The 24,610-nt window shown below is 45.8% G+C and overlaps 1 protein-coding gene across 1 annotated transcript in view; it reads left to right on the forward strand.

The window, feature by feature from the left end:
* Window positions 1–1,286: 1,286 nt before the first annotated feature.
* The window catches only part of LOC146810796 (gamma-aminobutyric acid receptor subunit alpha-6-like), a 442,745-nt gene continuing 419,421 nt past the window's right edge, over window positions 1,287–24,610 (forward strand). Inside the window, exons 1-2 of the mRNA XM_085617827.1 lie at window positions 1,287–1,845; window positions 1,971–2,089. Of these exons, the coding sequence (XP_085473953.1) occupies window positions 1,805–1,845; window positions 1,971–2,089 (160 nt within the window). The 5' untranslated portion in view covers window positions 1,287–1,804. The remainder of the gene's footprint in view (window positions 1,846–1,970; window positions 2,090–24,610) is intronic.

Raw genomic sequence — 24,610 nt, forward strand, 5'->3', positions numbered from 1 at the left:
ACAAGAAGGTCATTATCTTCTAATAACGTGGGGGAAATAATTAGGGTTAGCAGATGATTATGTCATTAAGACACAATGCTCCAGTCCTACACTGATTTACAACAACCTGAGGTGTTATGGAAGTTTCCTCCTTGGTGCGCGTTATGGGAGACAAGGGTACTTTGGAGCTATTTTCAACACTTGTATGAGGAAAACCCAAGTCTGGGATATTTCGCCCAACGGGCCGTGCAGTCGAAGAAACCTGCACACACGGCAGCCTCACTCCAAATATCTCAAGTTATTGCCTCTCTGTTGGGAGCAGTTAATCCAGCCTGCAATTTATGTATTTTGAATGTGTGGGCCTGTGGTACCGTCAGTGTCAGTATCAATGAGTGATGCTCATAAAGTGCGCATACCAGGGCGGTTCTGGGAAGCAGAGCTGCTCTCTGCTGACACTGGAGGGCTTTGCTTTTTAGCACCGCATGCACAACAATGATATGGAGTCTGGGGGTGTACCAGGGTGGACCCCCAGCTAAGTGTCGGGAGGTCATTCAGTATCTTTCTTTTCATCTGCATCACGGCGCCAGATGTTTTGCTGCTATCATTATCAATCCCAAACTGGGAGGCATATTACAAAGCAGGACTGTCAGAGCTTCTTTCAGCTGTCAGGAGACACTCTGAGATCCCTGCACCTCACGCACGCTGAAGAGCAGGGATGCCACGGGTGGGTGTGGGTGGAGCGAGAGTGATATTAACGTGAATATTGATCTAATTTTAAAGAAATGACTTTAACAAAAAGATAAGAATAGTTAGCGTCGAACAGTGATGCCAATCCGTGAAGTGAAAGAGGACTACATGCCAGGAGGGGAGGGAGGAGAATTTTCATACTGAAGAGCTCTGGTCTGACAGACACGTGACCCAAAGCTTCAACAGATTTGTGTTTCCGGCTCATGGCGTTATTGACAGAGCTGAATATTTCCAATATCTGCTGCATACAGCACATAAAACATGCGGTCTTTTCCGCAATCATTTCTATAAGCGCCACACCATGGCACGAGCAGAATGTCCGACGGACCGACGCTAATTCCGCGCCAAACCCGACAAAGTGGATTTTGCTTCTTTAATCTCTAATAATGCCTGATTCAATTATTGTCACTGCTCTGTAAACAAGCTGCCGCCCTCTGACACTAATTCCACAGGCTGGGCCAATCAGAGGAAAAATCAAAGACCGAAAAAGAGGTTGGGGCCTGGGGGCAGAGGGAGAGCAGGAGAGAGCGAGAGGTAGACAAAGAGAGGACATAGAGAGAGAGAGAGAGAGAGAAAACCGCGAGAGGGGAGTAGAGGAATTAGTGACAGAAAGAAATTGACAGAAAGTGGGAATGTACGAGAGAAGTAGAGAAACGCACAAACGTGGAGCTATAAGGGAAGAGAGGAAGCCCTAGAAAGAGACTTACGGAGAAGCGGCATACAACTAACTAAATACTAGAGGTACGGAGAGGCTAGAGAGATGTAAGGCCAAGAGAAGTGTTTAAACTGGTTTAGACAGGAAAAGAGTGCTAGAGAGAGAGTACGAGAGGAGGGAGACACAAACAGCCACAAACGGGGGGAGAGAGGTTGAGGGAGCAACAGAGAAGTGAGTTTTAGGGTAATGTGGTAAGGAAAGAATTAGTGTGAGTGGGACAGACTGGAGACAGAAAAACTGTGTCTGGCTCATCCCAGGCTAAATTCAGTCCACTTAAAAACTAAAAGAGAGCAATCGGGGTTGAGGCTTGCCAGTCTGAGTCTATTAGCAGATTTTTCGTGTCACTCAGTGCTTGCTCCAGACATGGCCTTGCGGTTCCTTTCCTGGATCTTTGTTTTTATGGGGTAAGTATGCCCTTTAATTTCTCTTGACAGCTTCCTCGGTATCTTAATGACTCTGTCAAAGAGTAGCGAACATGCGAATTGAGGAAAAAGTCAAGCATGGACCTCAAATGTTATGTGTTTTGCAGTGTGGTGTGGGCCTGTGGAAGATGGCGGGCTGAAGCTGGGGTCCACTCCCAAAACATCACCCGGATCTTGGACAGGCTGCTGGACGGCTACGACAACCGCCTGAGACCTGGGATTGGAGGTAAACTCATCCATTACTCTGAATGTGCATAGGGTGATTACCTTACCAGCAATTATCCAGATAGCCTTGACTACGAGGAACATTATCCTATATGGTAGATTTTAATATATATGGTAAAACTGTGTTGCACATTAACTTGTGGCATGGAAAGAGAGAAGCATTAAGGATATGATTGTCCAAACTGTTTCTGCACGTAAATCGGGCTCATGCACAAAAAGAGCAAACTCGAGCCCTGTTTGACAAAGGCAGAATCAACATATTGTTGTATTTGCAGAGGGCAGGTGAGAAGGTAGACGTTCTGGTACGTATGCAGAGTTTACCCACAGTGGCAGGTGACACTGTGAGTGCTCACAGAGGAGTGGTGCGTGCCAATGGGCAAGCTCACAGACAGCAGCGTGGCACAGGCCCTGGTAGCCCCTGCAGTGCAGGGGGTCCCTAACCATGCAAGGTTCCCCAAACCTTTGTGAGGGCTTCATGCAGCCCGAGGCCATGTACATCTTTGAGATATGGGATACTGAGGTGCCTCTCATCACATTCTGCAGGGGGGGGTGGGGGGGTCATTTTGCGTCACAGCACTGCCGACCATCATAGGAGAAAGGTTCACCAAATGTTATTGGTGTGGCCCATGACCTGTTCAATGGGGAGGAGAGATGACAAGCTTGTCCCGCAAGATACTGTTACGCACAAGCCTGATGGTCCAAGGAAAAGATCCTGGATGAAAGAACTCACCCTAAATCAAGAACAATAAATAGGCAGCTTATTTATTAATTTTTTGTAGCAATAACCACGATATATAGTGCATATTTCATATATAAACCATATGCAGGGATCTAAGAGGGTTATGGTCACGTTTTGTTTTGATTAGTGTTTTAGTGGCTGTTTGTTTTAACCCCATGCAAACTAGCTATCCTAAAACGGAAATATGAAAAGAACATTTAAGTTACATAACTAATGTAAGTCATATGAATGTTATTCTCATATTAAGGGGTCTCCTGATGAAGGAATCATATTTAGGTTGTAAAACAAGGAATACACTTGCTTGGTGCATTTAAAAAGGGCAGGGTTCAACACGTAAGGTATTTGCTATGCATTGAATCTTATCAAGTTTGAATTCGAGAAATAAGAAATGTCTTTAAATTGCAGCCTCATGGGTCTCTGAAAACCCACCTTAGCCCCCTTTAAAAATTCTGGCAACTCTTTCACACCTTGTTCTGAAAGAACCGCCTGACAGTGACTCACCCTTGAGCATGGTCACCAAGTAAACAATGTGAAATGCCCTGGTCCAAACCCGGGCCCAATTACCACAAATTATTATAAAGTATAAAGTGGTGCCTATGCCCACAGATGCAAACTTGTGGATATTTTCACATATTTACAAGCCTTCACGTACTCCTTAAATAATACCCAAATGAATCAGCCATGATTTGGGAATACAACTTTATTATAAAATGTTCCCTCTGAAATATCCTCCCATGGCGAAAACTGCAGATTTCCCACAGTAGCTAAAACTCCACACTTAGCATGAGTGAAGGCACGTCAGCCCAATTATCAAAACGCCCTTCACATATGCCTCAATGTTTTGTAATTCAGGCATCAAGTTGAACATTTTGCTTAGATGAAGGCCGGGTGAAATGTTTTCATGGGTTAAAGCTCATGACATTTACACATTTTATGTTACTCTAATTCCATGGTCGCCAAATGTTGCATTACCTCCTCGACGGCATACTAGTATAAGTGGAAAATGTAAGTAAAGCTGTTTACAAGAGGTATTTTCTACTCAAACCAGTCTCCTGGCAAACATTTCAATGAATGATGAAGACAGTATCTGGCCCCATGTTTAATTTTCACACGAAATAACAGCAAGGACATTCGATAAACTGTGCGTTATTTAGCAGGGGAAAAAATCAACATTTTGCCACCCCTAGTTAAGATGACATTGTTTATATTGTTTGTGAATCGAACATAAATGTATTACACAAAACCTAAAATGTGGTCAACTAAAAGTAGAAGAGTGGTTTAGCTTTCATGTTCGCACAACATCCTTTTCAGATGTAAGACACATGCAACCATTTTAACAAACTGTCACAAAAAGTTTCATCATAGAAGTAAGTAAATGCGTTTTGCAGCTTTTGCCATTAACCAACAGATCAAAAGCATTGAAATCAAATATTTCTTAGTTTTATATGTTTCATTCCACACATTTGAGCGACAGAATTCATTAAATACACAGAAACGTTGCATCAGTGTCTCATCTGCCCACCTCCTTCCTATCACCTTGGTTTCAGCTATTCAATCTTTGAAATCCATTACATGTAATGAATGCGAGTTAGAACTTTCAACCACTTTAAATCCTATATATTCAGTATAAAATACTTAGAAAAAACATATTAAAGAGTTCATGCTTTCACTGTATATTTTACAGTTAATTATTTGATAACCAATTCGCTTTTGGCTCTCTGTTGCTAGATATAGCAAAATGCAGTTCAGACTACAAATGAAATGTGCTCAAAAATTCCTTAGCTGCCAGGAGTACAGAAATGTCCTCCCTAAACTGATATCTGCTTCTATCTTTCTCATCCCTTTCTATGGTCGCCCTGTTGGCATCTGTCTTCGCAGTCACCGCTAGTCCATGTATACAGTGCTAATGATGTCTCTTTAGGCAGGTATTCGGCTCCACTTGATTATTTGAGAGAGATCAAAGGGCTTTCATATTCTTGTACACCAATTTTCTCTGGCAGTGGCGGCTCGCAGAGGGAGTGCTGGGAGGCGGTGAGGCGGAGCGGGGGAGGGGCAGGGTGGGGGGAGTAGTGGAGTCAGACATACGACGGCAAGGCGTAAAGTAAGTAAATAAATAAATAAAACTATTTATCTTGCGCTCGCTGCATCGCCGAGTTGGCGATGCAGCGAGCGCAAGGTGAATGGTTTTATTTATTTATTTACTTACTTTACTCCTTGCTGTCGTATGTCCAACTCCACTACCACTCCACCCTGCCCCTCCCCCACCCGCCCCACCGCCCCGCAGAACTCCCTCTGCGAGCTGCCACTGTTCTCTGGCCGTTGTCCAGTGGCGTAGCAGGGGATGGGGGGGGGGTTGGTCCACCTCTGGCACCGCAAGTTTTGTGGGCAGTGCTCCCCCGCTCGTACCTGCGGCTGTCATGGGGCAGCAAATGCAGGGCTCACCAGCAACCCATACTTACCTGCAGCCATCGCGGGGCAGCAAAGACAGAGACCGCCACCGGCAGCAAAAAGTCTAGCTACTCTACTGCCATAGTCAGGATCTGGCACCTCCTTTAGAGTGACCACCACCCTATTGATCACTATGGACACTTTCTAATCCGAGACTGTTGTGTGATAATCTAATGGATTCTGGGTGTTGTAGTCTTATTTTGATTCCAGTGAAGTAATTAGACTAAGACCTGAAATCAAGGATTTGTAGGTGAAACGCTCAGGACTGGAGAAAGTGAAGCAATGCACTGCAGTCGGTGGTAATTCTAAGAGATGGTCACCCTGAGCTGTCTTCAAAATGCCTTTCTATGAAGAATATTGAAGTAGGGGTACACACAGGGTGGGAATGGAGCAGAAAATAGTACCAGGAACCACAATAAAAGTGACCCCGAATCACACAGCTGAAAACATGGGCTGCATTTGAAACTAGGGCGTTTTTCAACGTGTAAAGACACTGTATAGGCGTTTTGAAAGCTATGGAAGTCTGTAGGCCTTTGTTTTTGCTGCAGGCAATGTTTGTGTTAATATCAGGGAAATCACATATCAAATGTAGCCCAGCACACCACAAAACAGGCCCATAACCAGCTGAAAAAACAGCCCTCCCACTGACCTGTCAAACCAGCCCTTCAGGCACAGACGATTTCTGAAGGCCAGTCTGACCCCGGGTGCAGCAAAGAGCAAGCAGGTCAATGCGTTTAATGAAGGGCTAAAGGTTTTTTGTTGCTCACGCTAGCAAACCTACACGTGTTCCACTTATTGATTCGTGCAGGTCCAAGGCATAGATTGTAAATACGAATAACATATCCTTTGTAATCTGTACCCAGTAGTTATAGTCTTCCTCCAATTTTAAATTAAACAATAACTTTTTCAAAACATACCAGCAGCAGCTTTAATCTTTGTTCTACTTGAGCGTTGGCTAAGTGGTCATTTATTATTTTACTCCTCCCTATAGCACTCATTTATGTATTCACTGCTTCAATCTCTTGGCCTCTACTTTCAAAATCAAAAAATAGTAGAACCTTCAGCTTTAGTAGTGGAGGTGTTACTATACTACCAGTAATGGGGGTGATAGTAGGAGCACTGAAACTATTCTGGCAACTACTTCTGCTATTAATTATATCAGTACCACTATTTTACTAATACTATTAGTAGTGATACTACTACTAATACTTATAATAATAATGATAATATTAATAATAACAATACTACTACTACTACTACTAATAATAATAATAATATCAGCAATAAGTAAAACATGTCACAAGAGCAGAGCCAGGGTGAGGTGAGTGCTGAGGTGCATTGGATGCCATTTATAGGCGCAATGAGCTGCTGTGCCCCTGGTATTATCACAATGATGATAAGTGTCCTCCGGGTCCACACAAGAAGCTGATGCACAATGTGCAGAATAATGATGCACAATGTGCAGAATAATGATGCACACACTATCACCAGAGCAGGCAGTTTAGCATTGATTTGCATTTCTGAATCAATCAAGAGCACAAACGTTCAATGATCGCTTCTCTCCTTTAACATCCAAGGACGAGGAGAGTGCACACTTAATGCACCACTCACCTCTACCCCAAGTAATGCATTTTTATTTTGTTGTGGTCTTGACAACTCCAGATTCCTCCCATACTGAGTGTTAGCTGTTGCGGGGGAGAAATAGCACGATGAATTAATTGTATGATGTATGCACTCAGGAAAAATTTGATCTGCCTCATCATTTTGATAAAGTACACCACAGCAATTCTGCACATTTCGTTCCTTATTTGTTCTTATTTACTTTGAAATCTTAAGAGTTGCACTTATTTGCTGCATGTTCTGCTGACTTGCATGTTGGGCAGCAATAAAGGCCCTCCACCTCTGTCTGTATTGGGCAAGTTACTGTGTGGTGCCCCATTTGTCCATCACGGTCTTCATTTTTGTTTCCACAGTTTGCCTTTCAGGTGTTCTTTAGTCTACCTGTTTTACAGTGTGAAGTAACCGAGAAGGAGACTCGTGATGGTTTCCAGAGGTAGTTTATTCTGTCAGAGAGAACAGCTTGTACATCCACTCAAGTCAATCCCCCAACTGCCTCTGATCCACGACCCACCATGGAACCTAGAACACTCTTAGAGCAATAACACTCTAAACCAGAGCGTGAGCGTGAATAGACTGAACACTACACACCTTCCCCCTTTGAAAAAAAAATAAATAAATAAGTAAATACAAACATTTAAAATCTAACAAAATCATTCAATTTAACAGGTGGTTTCCTGATACGAGAACTTTTCCTTTGAGCAGACATTTCACCACCTGAGACAGCCACCTCTTCAGCATGTTGGTTCTCAACAGGACCATCACTAGATGTGACAGCGGTACCCTGAGTTAAAAGAGGTCCATCCATAATGTCAGTGCTCAAAGATGGTATCAGCACCTCTGTTCCAAAGTTAGAACTATCCAAGACATCCCAAAAATTTTGAACATCATCATTTTCATTAGTAAGCAAAGATTCTTCTCGTGAAGGTACAAGTGATTTGCAACAAATATCCTTGGATCTAAAAATGGATATGCGTCTGAAATTCCAAATTTTACCCCCTTGTACCCTAACAGCTTTGCTGAATACTTCAATTACCTCCACTGGATCAGACCATCTAGACCATTTTTTGTCTACACCACCCAATTTCACACGAACTAGATCACCAACTTTGATTTTACAATTCACAAAACAGTTGTTACTTTTACTCTTCTGCATTTTATCTTGATACTTTTGAATTCGCTCCCTGACCGCCTTAAAATCCAAAGTAGAATCATGAATGTTATTTTTCTGCATCCAACATGGCACCAGCTTAGAACAAGGTCTCCTCCCTTTTAACATTTCAAACAGAGAACAACCCGTGACTGAATTAGGAGAAAGCCGATAAGTATGCAAAGTGGCTCGTAACGCTTTCCTCCAATCAATCTTACTTTTGATAGCTAACTGAATGGATTCTTTCACAACTCTATTAAAACACTCAACTTGACCATTAGCCATGGGATTGTAATTGGAGACCCTTTTATGAGTGATACCACATTTATTTAGAAACATTTCAAATTCATTACTGATAAATTGCGGTCCATTGTCTGAAACCAGCTCAGAAGGAATACCCTCACGAGAAAATATGTTATCCAAAAATTCTATAACGTGGTTGGAAGTTACTTTATCAACCACTTTAACCTCTGGCCATTTTGAAAAATAGTCAACTAAAACTACTGCAAACACCTGTTTAGCACTGGGTAGATTCAAAGGCCCAATAATGTCAATACCTAATTTCCTCCAGGGACCTTGTGAGTATTCAATAGGAGTAATTCCCATAGATAGTGGTTTAGCAGACTTGTCACTTTTTGCACATTGTACACATTCTCTGTCCCATCTGTCCACCATACTATCCATACTAGGCCACCAATAAGATTCTCTCAAACGCCGTTTAGTAGAAGACATACCCAAATGTCCTTCATGTGATAGATTAACTAACTGTTCTCTAATTCCCCGAGGTGGGACAATTTTATCACCCCTGACTACAAACTCATGTAAAAACATGAGTTCGTCTTTGATTTTCCAAAAAGAGCTCAATTCTCCCCTCAGTTTCCTCTCCTCAGGCCATTTGCTTTGTAAATGTCTTACAACATCTTGTAAAATGTCATCCTCAGACATTGCCTTTGCCCACATCTCCTCCGAGATGGCATCTGAACTTATACTGTTTTGAACATCCTCCATGGTATAAGCTATATCACACTCCTCAGGACTATTAATGACATTAGGGTTGTCATCTAATGACAAGCGAGACATGCAATCAGCATGAACATTCATACGGCCAGGGATGTACACAACTGAACATTGGTATTCTTGCAATTTAGCAGCTAATCTGGCTAAACGAGCTGTAAGAGATCTTCCCCCCCCAGCTGTTAACATGTTGATAAGTGGTTTGTGATCCGTCCTTAATTGAAACTTTGTACCCCATAAAAATTGCCTAAAATGTTGAGCAGCCCACGTGCATGCAAGTAACTCTTTTTCGATAGTTGAATAATTAAATTCTGCCCCTTTTAAAGTTCTTGAAGCATAGGAAACCACATACTCTTCCCCAAATTTCCTCTGCAAGAGTACCGCACATAGGCCCGTATTGCTTGCATCTACTGCTACTATACACTCTCCTCCAATCGTGAAGGGTCTCAAAAATGGAGCAACACTAATTTCTTTTTTCAGTGCTTCAAAAGCTAATTTTTGCTCCTCACCCCAGACAAATTTCGTGTTCTTCTTTAATAAATTACGTAAAGGGAATACTTTTGAAGCATAATTTTCCACAAACTTGCTATAAAATTCGGTTAAACCTAAGAACGATAATAATTGTTCTTTTGTTGTAGGAGCAGGAGCTTTTACAATACTAGCTACATGGTCTAGTTTTGGTTTGATGCCCTCATGTGATATTTCATGACCTAAATATTCCACACTATCCTTTCTGAACTTACATTTTGAGAATTTAAGGGTTAAACCTTTGATTTGTATATTACCCAAAACCCTTTTTAGGTTGCAGTCATGGTCCTCATAATCTTTTCCAAAAATTAAAATGTCATCCTGGAATGCTATAGCACCCGGACAACCTTCTAATACGTCTTTCATAAGTCTCTGAAAGACAGAGGCAGCACTAGCTAGTCCAAATGGCATACGCTTAAATTGATACATGCCTTCCGGTGTAACAAAAGCAGTTAAACATTTTGATTGTTCATGCAGCATGATTTGATGGTATGCACTTGCTAAGTCTACCGTGGAAAATACCCTAGCACCAGACAAAGTTGAAATCAATTCATGTATGTTAGGTAATGGGTGCCTATCGATCCAAATTTCTTTGTTTAAGCTACGGAGATCGACACACAACCTAAGATCCCCGTTGCTTTTAAGGGAAATAACCACCAGAGAAACCCATGGGGAGGATTCTATCGGTTCAATAATGTTTTTAGAAACTAAATCTTTCAGCATGTCTTTCAATCTGTTACGGTACGCTAGAGGAACATTGCGAACTTTATGTCTTACGGGAACAGCAGAGTCTTTGAGTATTATTTTATGTTTGAAGTTTGCATATTCCCCAAGCTTGTCACTAAAAACACTAGGAAACATTTCTTTTATGTTTGCAACAAAATCCTCACTTTGTGTGAAAACACTGTAAACAGGTGGTGAAGCATTTGGATCCAACTTTATGCCCAATTCTTGTTGATGGGGCCAGCCCAGTATAGCCACCCCTTTAGTAGCTAGAATACCAGGCACACGAGTCTATCATCATCTCAACTTCTTTCCCATCCACTAGTAAAGAACCTATTGGAAAACCTTTACAATTGTTTTCAGACACACAGGAAATGCAGTTAAATTCATTAAACTCTGTTGAAATTTCATCTTCTTCACAGGTAACACAGTTAACTTTTTGTAATGATCTGCACATCTTCCCAAAATGGCCTGGCTTTTTACATTTGATGCACACTTTACTCCATGCTGGGCATCCTTTGTAATTCCCAACATGTTCAAAACTACCGCACCTATAGCAGATCACAGGATTTCTGCGGTTACCAAATTTATTGTCTTTGAAACTTGGGTCTCTTTTAATAAACAAAGAAGTTCTCTTTGGTGTAAACTGAGGTTTTACAAGCAAAACTTCTACTACTGGATCTTGTACTTTGACAACTTGAGGTTGACCTCTAATCTCACTCACAAACTTTTCAGACTGTTCAATGCCTTTAGCAATATTGACTACTGCATTCAACGAAGATTCAGTGCCTAACCACAGTCTTTCTTGTATCTTTTTGCTTTTCGTTTTCATCATTATTTGATCTCTGAGCACTTGTTCGTAATTAATAGTATCGAACGCACAGGAACCAGCTAGAGAACGTAAAGCAGACACATAGTTTTCAATCGATTCATCCTCTTTTTGAGCACGAGAATAAAATTTAAATCTTTCCATCACTGTATTTATTTTTTTTCCAAATCTGGTACTCATTTTTTTAACAGCTACTTCAAACACATTTATGCCTTCTGTGCTTTCGAGAGGAGGTAAGTTGTCGAATTCTTTAATCCCTTGACCGCCCAAGCAATGCCTCAACAGGTCTAATTTCCTTTTTGGAGAGCAACCCTCCTCTTCTAACACTTCCACGTAGGCTAAGAACATGGGATACCATAGATCCCATTCCATTTTCGGTTCGCCTACAGTTGGCAAAAAATGTGGTGGAGCTGAAATATTTGACATCTTGACACTGTTAGACCAAGCGGTAAAAAAAAACCCAAATAGTAGAAAGATGTGAGACCTTCTTAAATGTAGCGCAGCTGAAAATGTCAACAAAGATACTCCACTTAGTTTGTTAAAACTACATGAAATTCACTTGGGATCATGAACTAAAAAAAAAAAGTTTTCCTTGCAGTGACACGGTCCCAAACCAAGATGTCTCTGTTAAATGCAGCTATTTGTGAAAAAAAACCGAGTCTTTTAAACCAATGTTAGAGCGTTTCCGTGTAGTTACACCTCTCAACACGTGACATCATCACGCTCCCTTTGCACTTTGAACGCGTAAGGCTTTGAACGCGTAGAGCTTTCGATTATTCCCCGCAAGGTGGAACGCGCTGGAGCTGGAGCTCTAAGCGAATGTTGGTAAGTGTTTTTTTCCAAATAAATTATTTCGCCCGTTATAGCCGCCTTTTAAGAGTTAGCGGTGCTAAAATAGCAATGGGACACGACTTTTATCGTCAAAATCTGCCGCGGGCGCAATCAAAGCGCATACATAAACTTGCACGAGCAACACAGCCGCTGGCACAATCAGAGCGCAATTAGGGCATCTCTCAATACTTTAAAGTATTACACATTTTTTTTTTAAACTGCTAATCATGCGAAATTCACATAATTCCCACAGCCGCTGGTGCAATCATGAGCACAACATTCACAAACGGCCGCTGGTGCATACACGCACTGATACCCAATACCTTTTGGGGATTTTCTTAACAAGTGAGCGCTGTCCTCTTCTGACTCCCATCCTCGTCGCCAGTGTGAAGTAACCGAGAAGGAGACTCGTGATGGTTTCCAGAGGTAGTTTATTCTGTCAGAGAGAACAGCTTGTACATCCACTCAAGTCAATCCCCCAACTGCCTCTGATCCACGACCCACCATGGAACCTAGAACACTCTTAGAGCAATAACACTCTAAACCAGAGCGTGAGCATGAATAGACTGAACACTACACATTTGTGTTCTGAGGGTCCAGTGGAGAGCTGTTCTTGTGATGGAGACTTGTTTTCTTTTGATGGTGTATCCTATCCATCTCCGTCTTTTTCTCATAATGATAGTGTCCATTCTCTCTTGCTTGCATCTGGTGAGCAGTTTTTGGTAGGAGATGGTTTGTGGTCAGAAAATATGCAAGATTCTTTTTAGGTTACTTGTGTGGAAGGCTGTCAATTTGATGATGTCACTTTTTGTCATTCATCAGCATTGTTATCCATACAAGAGTGTGAACAGAATGCAGCTCTAGTAAAACATCAGCTTGGTGTTGGTGCTGTACTCAGATGACCTCCATACAATATCCTGAAGGAATCCCCGGCTTTGTTCAGTCTGCTCTTTATGTCACTGCTTGCCCCTAAATCATGCCAGATATTGCTGCCAAGATAGGTGAACGCTTCAGTCATGGCTGGGTCCTCTCCATCCACCTTGAAGTTTGGGATGTTGAGTGGCCTGACTGACTGCTGATTTCTTTGTGTTGACCTTCAGACCCACTTGTTTTGCATAGATGTTGAAGCGAGATTTCTTTACCTGCACATGGTGGATGTATGTGTGTGTGTGTGGGGAGGTGTGTGTGAGCAAGGGTAGTTCATCCTTATAGTGAATGTCCTCCAGTGTAGAGAATAAGAACCATCTGGTGCCTCTGGCTTAGTCCTTAGCTGTGCATCACATCACCTAGTCAATGAGTAGGTTGAAGAACAGCACTGACATCACACATCCATGGCTTGAGAGCTATACTCACTGTCTTACACTTTGCAGGTGAATTTATAATGGAATCTCTTTTTGAGGAAAACTATTTGCTGCAGTGTGCCATAGGCCATCAGCATATTCCAAAGGCTCTCACTGTGGATACTGTCAAAAGCTTTCTCAAAATTGATGAAATTGATGTATAGTTGTCTCTGACAGTCTGTGCACTGCTCTATGATGTTACATAGAGGACGGATCTGATCAATATAGTCTCTGGCCTTGTAGAAACCAGCCTATTCTTTTCCTAAATCCTTGTCCAAGACATCAGAAATGCACTTTATAAAGGTTTTGGCCAAAATTTTACTCGGGATTGACAGAAGGGTGATTCTACACTAGTTGTTACAATTGACTAATGCTCCCTTCTTTGGAATCTTGACAATGATTCCTTGCTTCCAGTCATATGGCTCATTCTTTCTTACCCAAATTGATGTACACAGTGATTGGAGGACCCCTGCTGACGTTCAAGGGTCTGGCCTTGAACATTTCTGTATTCAAGTTGTCTTGGCTATTTTTGAAAGATCGGAAGGCAGTGTGTATTTCTTTCTGTGGTGGTTCTGTGTTCATCTCCATGTTTGTCTATGCTACTTGGATGTTTGCTTTGCTTGTTGGTACTGGTCTATTCAAAACTTCTTTCAGGTTCTCGGACACGCATGCTTCCTGCTCTTTCTCTGTTGTGAATAGTCTGTCTTGCTTGTTCAAACTAGAGTGTTATGTTTTGCACAAGATTTACCACTGTCTAGCTTTATGAGTTTGAAGACCTTCCCCCACCAGCCTCTACTGGCTTAATCTTCTGCTTGGCTGACAAGTTTGTGCATGTACACTCGATTGTCTGGTCTTGTTATTCTTCTGAATGCTCTGTTTGCTTATTTTTAGAGGTGGGCAGAGCTTGCAGAGTTTTACTCTGCCGAATTCTGCTGAGTTACATAAAAACTCAGCGAGATTCCATGGAGTTCCTCCCACTCATAGAGATAAGCTAAGCGTCTGTGTGTTGTCTCCGTTTGAGGCTCTTCCTGCAACCTATATTTTGGTTTGAGCAGAGCGCTGGTAGACCTGCAGTAAACGGCTGGCAAATTGAGAAACGCAGCCTCATTACAAATAGGTTTCTCTACACAACACCTATTTAAGTTATGTAACAATGCTGTTAGAAATAGGGGTCTCTAGTTGGCAATGGTTTGCACCTTTGTCCAAGTAGGGACCCTTCTTCCTAGTCAGGGGAAGGGGTATACACTTATAAAATAACCCCTGCTCACCCCCTTGGAACCTTGGCATGAGCAGACAGGCTTATTTCAGAGGCAACATGCAAAGCATTGGTGCACACATACAGTAATACAGTGAAAAGACTACAAATGGACACCACACCATTTTAGAAAAATAAGTATTCTTTATTTAAACCAAACAATACCAAAATGATAAAAATCCACAACACAGTAATCAAAATGTACTTCTTAGAAAGTAAAAACAGATCTGTCCATAGCAAACTATAGACCAGCTAGCTCACAGTGCCACTATGTGCCCCTCTTACAAAGGAGCAAATAGTTTCTGGCAACTATTGAAAATGACAACCCTGACCCCTCAGAGATCAAGGAAACAGTACAGTACTTTTTGCTCAGTCACTCATGCTCACTTTGTCTCAGAGAGATACACAGAAAAACGAATGGGATGTTTTCAATAATCATTTATTGAACCAGCATCATTCCAGTGTAAAGTACATGTGCTGCAACAACCATGAGATAGAAACAGATACATACGATCATGAGCACTAACAGCGTAAATAAATCCTTGCATGTTGGGCATTCATAATGTGTCCCTAAGAATTTTTCTAATCTCGCCGGGGACCAATATACCCTGTATGCAGTAAAGAGCTGATTGCGTTTTAAATAAGCAGGTTTCACAGTTTCTCTCAACAATTCAAAGGAGGCCATCCACACTTCATTCAAATCGATATTCAAGATTCCCTTGCCCCAGAGCCTCTGAATATCCCTATGTAAATCGTCTTCTGCACTAATCAAAGATTGATACTACAAAGCTACCTCCTTCTTGCTGATACCAGTTTTTAATGCTTGAACTAGCCAGGTATCATCCTCCTCTTCATTCCAATCTTGACCCTCCCACCACACAGAAAGCTGATAATATTTAAACCTAGTTAGTTTGCCTTCTGTAATTAGATTCAGTTCCGGCCAACAGTGATGATAGTGATGACCCTTATCCAGAGTTATTATGCAGGATATGGTAATCCTGCTGTGATACTGAGAATCCTCATGCATATTAAATGTGGCTATTTTTCATAGAAAACCACACAACATTTATGCAGCAACTAGCTAAGTAAAAGCTCAACACCAAAACCTGTTATGAAGAACAGTGTTAGGACGAATATAGGTAAAAGGTTGTGTAACTACCTAGGCCTATATTGGGGTACTTTGGCATTTATAACACCCATTCCTCATCCGACTGTATGACAAAGTAGCAAATGCTAAAATATGCCTGTTTAAAAAGCATAAAAGACATTGCTAACAATATCAGGTTTTAAAAGCATCTAAAACCATGGTATGTGTAAAACATGATGTAAATGTACAAAATTCTCCATAAGTCCTCTAAATAGTCACTATACTGTTAGACTAAATGAGCATAACGAAAGCCATGGTGCTCAGTGAGAGCATGTTTTTGAATTCCAATTGATTTTTTGTGTGAAAAAGGCTGAATTGCTCCCAGCACAAGGAGAGCCAAATGTTTATGTGTCCTGTGTGGGAGACACAACATCACTGCTGCTTGCTTTCGCAGATGATGGTCCTTGTAACACCTCATGGATCAGGTCTATAGAGCAAAGGTGGCCTGCTCCAGTTCCCACAGCCGATGCTGAGGAAGCATTTGAAACATCTGAAGTCTGTGTACTTGCCGTAGAGCCGGTGTCCATTCCAACAGGAGCTGAAGCATCCTGTGGTCAGTCTAAGAATGCTGGAATCAAAATGGGAATACGCTGAGGACACTGTGCTACTCGGGCCTTTAACAGGTCTCACAGTACGTCTATGTCCGGAGGTGCAATGGATGGAAGTGTTAGACAGAGGTCCAACACACATTCTTGTCTGCAGAATAAGCAGGGGAGGACAGGCAAGGCACAGTCAATCCAGACTGGTCTGAATGATAAGAACAAATTCTCGCTTAGCTTCCGAAGCCGAAGTGTGCCCAGATGGAGTACCATGCATTCACAGCAACATCGCTCCAAGAGTGCTTTTTCCATCTCTTTGGTGTTTAGGACGTCCATTGCGTAGCAGGAAAATTATAACCAGGATACCCACTACCAGTAGCAGGATCAGCGGAAGCCCTCCAAAAACGCTTCCTAATACGGAGTGTATAAAAGCTGGAACTACTCCGAAGAATGCCTGAAAGGTGCTCAACAGTCCAGAACATATGTTATTTAAAAGGTGTACAATACCCTTCATATCAGACATGTTAAAGATACCATGTACCATTTCTCCAAAATGGAGCGGGAAGTTTGTTCATACTAGTGCCTGAATCTCAGCTGAGGACCTTGCAACCTGAATCTCGGGCTGAGGTTAAGTCCACATCCTTCTGTAAAAGAATGGCTTTCAGTCTGCTCAGAGAATCAAACCGTATAAAGGAAACATTCAATGAAGGCCATAGGGGCACTTCGCTGGCTGTGTGGGTTAGTAGAAACAATACTTGCATACAACATGTAACCCTGGAACTTAATGTGACCAGATATGCAATGCCTGGCAGCATCCCACAATAACCTTGATCATTCATCATTAAGTGAACACAGGATGAAAAACAGCAGATGGGGACCATTTTATGTGACAGGATAAGTTTGCGATTGAACCATTACACGAAGCATAATATCCTGACAAATTAGAGACCCACTTAACGAAGTCCCACATTCTGTACTGGTGAGAAATACTTCAGTGTCCTAATTCCTGCATCTAAATCTGTATGGCAGTTCCAAAGATTTATGGATGTATTCCTTCCCCAACGCTTCATACCTGCCTACTTGGTGGTAGTGTAGACAATCCTGAAATTGAAATTTTGTCACTGGCCATGTTATATGGCCATGGATTATCCATTCATTGGAAGGTGATTCAACCACAGTGAAAGGTAATTGGTCCACTTTTTCAATGTGCAGCATTGTATATTTTGCATCTCTTTGTGCCATTGATGTCTGCCTTTCTGTTAAATTATAAGCAGAGGACAGCGACATACTGTTAATATATCGCCGGAACACGTAACCAGAGCCCAATGATTGTAGCGTCCAGCTAAATAATAGAATGGATCAGAACTGCGATTGCCCATGTTGTAGGATGGACAGATCCTCTTCCATTATATCTATAGCAAAAGACACAATGTTGCCCAGGGAATAAATCCTGGATGTTAGTGTGGTCATGCTATTGTATAGCACTGCCAAAGCCATTTCTAGGTTAACTCTGTCAATTTCACTCAATCTCTCGGCAGGTTCCTGTTGAAAGAGGTTCCAAACTTCGTTATAAATAGCATATCAGAAGCATTTACGACTTAGTTTCTGGGGACCTAGAAAAAATCCCTTAAATCCATGCCATCAGAGAGTAAGGACAAGTGTTGTTTCACCTGAGCAGTATTGAGGTTTTTAGCCAATCTAAGCATAACTTCTCAACACTGTAGAATGTTGCCACCCCCGGATGTTCTCGTTGTACATAGCGTTGGTCTGGCCTATGGATACTAAACCCTTTATTGGTACCCGTGAATTTTGACTGAGACCTATTTGTGTCAATACGCCAAACTAACCATCCCTTCCAATTGGGGCCTGATGAATTGTATGAAACTTCAAGCATAATGTCATCTAGGGTACCCTCACTATGTTCTGTTTAGTTTTGCCATCCCTAAAAGAGTGCAAGCAAGGAAATACAAGGTGTATTCAAGTCCTTGATTTTAGCTAGTCCAAGAAAAGAAGTCTGTTGCACAGTTTCGTTCAGGAAGATAATCTGCTGTCAATCAATCAATCAGCCATTTGTAGAGCGCGCTACTCACCCATGAGGGTCTCAAGGCGCTGGGGGGGAGCAGCTACTGATTGCACAGCCAGGTCTTGAAGGGTCTTCTGAAGGTCAATAGGTCCTGGGTCTGTCGTAGGTGGATGGGGAGGGTGTTCCATGTCTTGGCGGCGAGGTGGGAGAAGGATCTGCCGCCGGTAGTGGTTTGGTGGATGCGTGGGACGGTGGCGAGGGTGAGGTCAGCGGAGCGGAGCTGGCGGTTGGGGGTGTAGAAGGTGAGTCACTTGTTGAGGTATGCTGGTCCAGCGTCGTGGAGTGCTTTGTGAGCGTGGGTGAGGAGCTTGAAGGTGATCCTTTTGTTGACGGGGAGCCAGTGCAGGTTCTTTAGATGGGCGGTGATGTGGCTGTGGCGGGGGATGTTGAGGATGAGGTGTGCGGAGGCGTTTTGTATGTGTTGGAGTCTCTTCTAAAGTTTGGCTGTGGTTTCCGCATAGAGGGCGTTGCCGTAGTCCAGCCTGCTGGTGACAAGGGCCTGGGTGACCGTCCTTCTGGTTTCGGTGGGGATACATCTGTAGATCTTGCGGAGCATACGGAGGGTGTTGAAGCTGGAGGAGGAGACGGTGTTGACTTTTTGGGTCATTGACAGAGAAGAGTCCAGGATGAATACCAGGTTGCGTGCGTGGTCGGTGGGTGTCGGAGCAGTTCCCAGAGAGGCTGGCCACCAGGAGATGTCCCAGGCAGAAGGGGTGGAGCCGAGGATGAGGACCTCCATCTTGTCCGAGTTCAGTTTCAGGCGACTGCTCTTCATCCACTCGGCGACGGCCTTCATCCCTGTGTGGAAGTTGGTTTTGGCGGTGACGGGGTCTTTGGTGAGCGAGAGGATCAGCTGGGTGTCGTCGGCCTAAGAGACTATGTTGAGGTCGTGCGAACGGACAATGTTGGCGAGCGGTGTCATGTAGACGTTGAAGAGGGTCGGGCTGAGGGATGATCGTTAGGGTATGCTGCAGGTGATCTTGGTGGCTTCGGATCAGAATGGGGAAGGCAGACTCTCTGGGTTCTGTCAGCGAGAAAGGAGGTGATCCAGTCCATGGCTTTGTCACGGATCCCCACGTTGTAGAGGCGTGTGCACAGGGTGCGGTGGCAGACGGTGTCGAAGGCGGCCGAGAGGTCAAGGAGGATGAGGGCCGCGGTTTCACCGTTGTCTAGCAGGGCCCTGATGTCGTCGGTGGCAGCAATGAGGGCAGTTTCGGTGCTGTGGTTGGTGCGGAATCTGGATTGGGACGAGTCCAGGGTGTTGTTCTCTTAGAGGAATTGGGTCAGTTGTCTGTTTATGATCTTCTCGATGACATTCGCCGGGAACAGGAGCAGGAAGATGGGCCGGGCGTTATTGAGGTCTTTTGAGTCGGCCTTGGGTTTCTTGAGCAGTGCGTTGATCTCTGTGTGTTTCCAACTTTCCGGGAAGGTGGCGGTCTCAAATGAGCTGTTGTAGATCTTACGGAGTTGGGGTGCGATGATGGAGCTCGCTTTGTTGAAGATGTGGTGGGGGCAGGGGTCTGATAGTGAGCCGGAGTGGATGGTGTTCAGGGTTTGATGGTGTCTTCGTTGTTGATGTGGATCCAGGAAATCAAGCGGCCAGTGTTACTGGGGGGCGGTGAGGCTGCGGTGCCGGCAGCTGTCGGAGGGGTCTGGGTGGTGAAGCTGTCATGGATGTCTGTGATCTTGTGGTGGAAGAAGGTAGCTAGAGAGTTGCAGAGGTCTTGTGATGGCGGGATGTCGTTGGAGCTAGAGCTAAGGGTTGGCGAGTTCCTTCACGATGTTGAAGAGCTCTTTGCTATTGTGTGCATTGTTGTCGATGCGTTCCTTGAATGAGGTCCTTTTGGCCGTTCAAATGAGTTGGTGGTGTCTGCGGCTGGCGTTCTTGAGGGCTGCATGGTTGTCCGGAGTTTGCTCGCTGCACCATTTCTTCTCCAGTCTCCGGCAGGTCTGCTTGGATGTCTGAAGGTCGTCGGTGAACCAAATGGCTCTTCTGTTGGTGCATCTGTTTGTGGTTTTCTTGATCGGGGCGAGAGTGTTGGCACAGCCGTCAATCCATTGCTTGAGGTTGCGGGCGGCTGTGTCGGTGTCGGTGTGGTCCGTCGGTGGGTTGCGGGCGTGGGTGGTGATTAGCTGATCTTTGGTGTCCTTGTTCCAGCTGTGGTGGGGGATTCTTTGCTGGTGGTTGTGTGCAGTGTTTTTCTTGAAGGAGAAGTGGATGCAGCGGTAGTTGGTCCAGTAGAGTTCAGTGGTGAGGCTGATGGAGACGTGGCTGCTGGCGGAGAAGATGGGGTCGAGCGTGTGTCCGGCGGAGTGGGTGGTTGTCGTGATGAGCTGTTTGAGGCCGAGGTTGGCAAGGTTGTCCAGTAGTGTGGTGGAGTTGCTGTCGTTGGTGTTCTCGAGGTGGAAGTTCAGGTCTCCAAGGAGAATGTAGTCTGTGGAGGCCAGGGCGTGCGCGCTGACGGTGTCTGTGATGGAGTCGATGAATTGTGGCCAGGGTCCGGGGGGTCTGTACACAAGTGTTCCTCCGAGGGTGGTGTTGGGATCCATGTGGATCTGGACGTGCAGGTGTTCTGCGATGCTGAGGATGTCATTGGTGTTGGTCGAGATTTTCTGAGGGTATTTCTGTGGACAATGGCGATTTCTTCTCCCGGTCTGTTGGTGTGTCCCTGCAGGTGATATTGTAGCCACCGATGGCTATGGCAACGTCGGGTGCTGATGAGGAGTTCATCCAGGTCTCCGTTAGGAAGATGACGTCCAGGGAGGTTGAGTCGAGTAGGTCCCAGAGTTTGACGGTGTGCCTGTGGACGGAGCGGGTGTTGAGCAGTATGCATCTGAGGTGGTTGTGGTCCACTTTGGTGGGGGGTGTGTGGGACATGCCGGGGGTGCTGGCAGGTGTAGCTGCAGTTTCGACAGGTGAAGGGTCCGTGGATGAGCTTCAGGGTGGCCTGGAAGCAGGTGTAGGATTGGCCAGCGATGAGTGCGTGGAGGGTGTTGGCATCGTAGCAGCGTCTGGCACCTTGGAGCTGGTGGGGGCCAGGGGGTCTGGTGCAAGGCGCAGTCCTGCCGCGGTCGGGCACAGACAGGCTTGCCTTAGGCAGCGGTCAGCATATGTAGGGGAGGGGTGCGGGAGCAGCGGAAGGGAGGCGGGAGGGGGCTCAGTCGGGGGCGGGGCCGTGGGGCAGCAGCGGCAGGAAAAGGAGAGAGTGGGTGGCGGCAATCAGGGGCACAGGGAATGAGCGGCACAAACACAAGGGCCTGGGTGACTGTCCTTCTGGTTTCGGTGGGGATCCATCTGTAGATCTTGCGGAGCATACGGAGGGTGTTGAAGCTGGAGGAGGAGACGGTGTTGACTTTTTGGGTCATTGACAGAGAAGAATCCAGGATGAATACCAAGTTGCGTGCGTGGTCGGTGGGTGTCGGAGCAGTTCCCAGCGAGGCTGGCCACCAGGAGATGTCCCAGGCAGAAGGGGTGGAGCCGAGGATGAGGACCTCCACCTTGTCCGAGTTCAGTTTCAGGCGACGGCTCTTCATCCACTCGGCGACGGCCTTCATCCCTGTGTCGAAGTTGGTTTTGGCGGTGACGGGGTCTTTGGTGAGCGAGAGGATGAGCTGGGTGTCGTCGGCCTAAGAGACTATGTTGAGGTCGTGCGAATGGACAATGTTGGCGAGCGGTGTCATGTAGACGTTGAAGAGGGTCGGGCTGAGGGATGATCGTTGGGGTATGCTGCAGGTGATCTTGGTGGCTTCGGATCAGAATGGGTGAGGCAGACTCTCTGGGTTCTGTCAGCGAGAAAGGAGTGGATCCAGTCCAGGGCTATGTCACAGATCCCCACGTTGTAGAGGCGTGTGCACAGGGTGCGGTGGCAGACGGTGTCGAAGGCAGCCGAGAGGTCAAGGAGGATGAGGGCCGCGGTTTCGCCGTTGTCTAGCAGGGCCCTGATGTCGTCGGTGGCAGCAATGAGGGCAGTTTCGGTGCTGTGGTTGGTGCGGAATCTGGATTGGGACGAGTCCAGGGTGTTGTTCTCTTTGAGGAATTGGGTCAGTTGTCTGTTGATGATCTTCTCGATGACTTTCGCCGGGAACAGGAGCAGGAAGATGGGCCAGACGTTATTGAGGTCTTTTGAGTCGGCCTTGGGTTTCTTGAGCAGTGCGTTGATCTCTGTGTGTTTCCAACTTTCCGGGAGGGTGGCGGTCTCAAATAAGCTGTTGTAGATCTTACGGAGTTGGGGTGCGATGATGGAGCTCGCTTTGTTGAAGATGTGGTGGGGGCAGGGGTCTGATGGTGAGCCGGAGTGGATGGTGTTCATGGTTTGATGGTGTCTTCGTTGTTGACGTTGATCCAGGAAATCAAGCGGCCAGTGTTACTGGGGGGCGGTGAGGCTGCGGTGCCGGCAGCTGTCGGAGGGGTCTGGGTGGTGAAGCTGTCATGGATGTCTGTGATCTTGTGGTGGAAGAAGGTAGCTAGAGAGTTGCAGAGGTCTTGTGATGGCGGGATGTCGTTGGAGCTAGAGCTGGGGTTGGCGAGTTCCTTCACGATGTTGAAGAGCTCTTTGCTATTGTGTGCATTGTTGTCGATGCGTTCCTTGAAGGAGGTCCTTTTGGCCATTCAAATGAGTTGGTGGTGTCTGCGGCTGGCGTTCTTGAGGGCTACATGGTTGTCCGGAGTTTGCTCGCTGCACCATTTCTTCTCCAGTCTCCGGCAGGTCTATTTGGATGTCTGAAGGTCGGCGGTGAACCAAATGGCTCTTCTGTTGGTGCATCTGTTTGTGGTTTTCTTGATCGGGGCGAGAGTGTTGGCACAGCCGTCAATACATTGCTTGAGGTTGCGGGCAGCTGTGTCGGTGTCGGTGTGGTCCGTCGGTGGGTTGCGGGCGTGGGTGGTGATTAACTGATCTTCGATGTCCTTGTTCCAGCTGTGGTGGGGGATTCTTTGCTGGTGGTTGTGTGCAGTATTTTTCTTGAAGGAGAAGTGGATGCAGCGGTAGTCGGTCCAGTAGAGTTCAGTGAAGAGGCTGATGGAGACGTGGCTGCTGGCGGAGAAGATGGGGTCGAGCGTGTGTCCGGCGGAGTGGGTGGTTGTCGTGATGAGCTGTTTGAGGCCGAGGTTGGCAAGGTTGTCCAGTAGTGTGGTGGAGTTGCTGTCGTTGGTGTTCTCGAGGTGGAAGTTCAGGTCTCCAAGGAGGATGTAGTCTGTGGAGGCCAGGGCCTGCGCGCTGACGGTGTCTGTGATGGAGTCGATGAATTGTGGCCAGGGTCCGGGGGGTCTGTACACAAGTGTTCCTCCGAGGGTGGTGTTGGGATCCATGTGGATCTGGATGTGCAGGTGTTCTGCGATGCTGAGGATGTCATTGGTGTTGGTCGAGATTTTCTAAGGGTATTTCTGTGGACAATGGCGATTTCTTCTCCCGGTCTGTTGGTGCGTCCCTGCAGGTGATATTGTAGCCACCGATGGCTATGGCAATGTCGGGTGCTGATGAGGAGTTCATCCAGGTCTCCGTTAGGAAGATGACGTCCAGGGAGGTTGAGTCAAGTAGGTCCCAGAGTTTGACGGTGTGCCTGTGGACGGAGCGGGTGTTGAGCAGTATGCATCTGAGGTGGTTGTGGTCCGCTTTGGTGGGGGTGCGGGACATGCCGGGGATGCTGGCAGGTGTAGCTGCAGTTTCGACAGGTGAAGGGTCCGTGGATGAGCTTCAGGGTGGCCTGGAAGCAGGTGTAGGATCGGCCAGCGATGAGTGCGCAGAGGGTGTTTGCATCGTAGCAGCGTCTGGCACCTTGGAGCTCGCGGGGGCCAGGGGGTCTGGTGCAAGGCGCAGTCCTGTCGCGGTCGGGCACAGACAGGCTAGCCTTAGGCAGCGGTCAGCATATGTAGGGGAGGGGTGCGGGAGCAGCGGAAGGGAGGCGGGAGCGGGCTCAGTCGGGGGCGGGGCCGCGGGGCAGCAGCGGCGGGAAAAGGAGAGAGTGGGTGGCTGCAATCAGGGGCACAGGGAATGAGCGGCACAAACACAAGTAACACTGGAGAAATAAAATAGGCAACACAAAAGGCAAAACAAAACAGGCAAAGCAATCAGGAAACAATCGGAAAAAAACAGACACTGGAGGACCTGCGGCGCAGTCACGTCAGCCGGCTCGACCCAGCTGGGAGGAAGCACCGAGCTGTGGGCCGCCGATCGGGAGGGGCTGCTGGGGAGAGTGCTGGCCCTGGTCCAGGAGGTCAAGGAGTAACGCACGCTCCCTCGCAGCGGTCGGCATATGTAGGGGAGTGGGGTGGGAGCAGCG

Source organism: Triturus cristatus, chromosome 7 (genome assembly GCF_964204655.1).
Source record: "Triturus cristatus chromosome 7, aTriCri1.1, whole genome shotgun sequence".
Classification (NCBI taxonomy): Eukaryota; Metazoa; Chordata; class Amphibia; order Caudata; family Salamandridae; genus Triturus; species Triturus cristatus.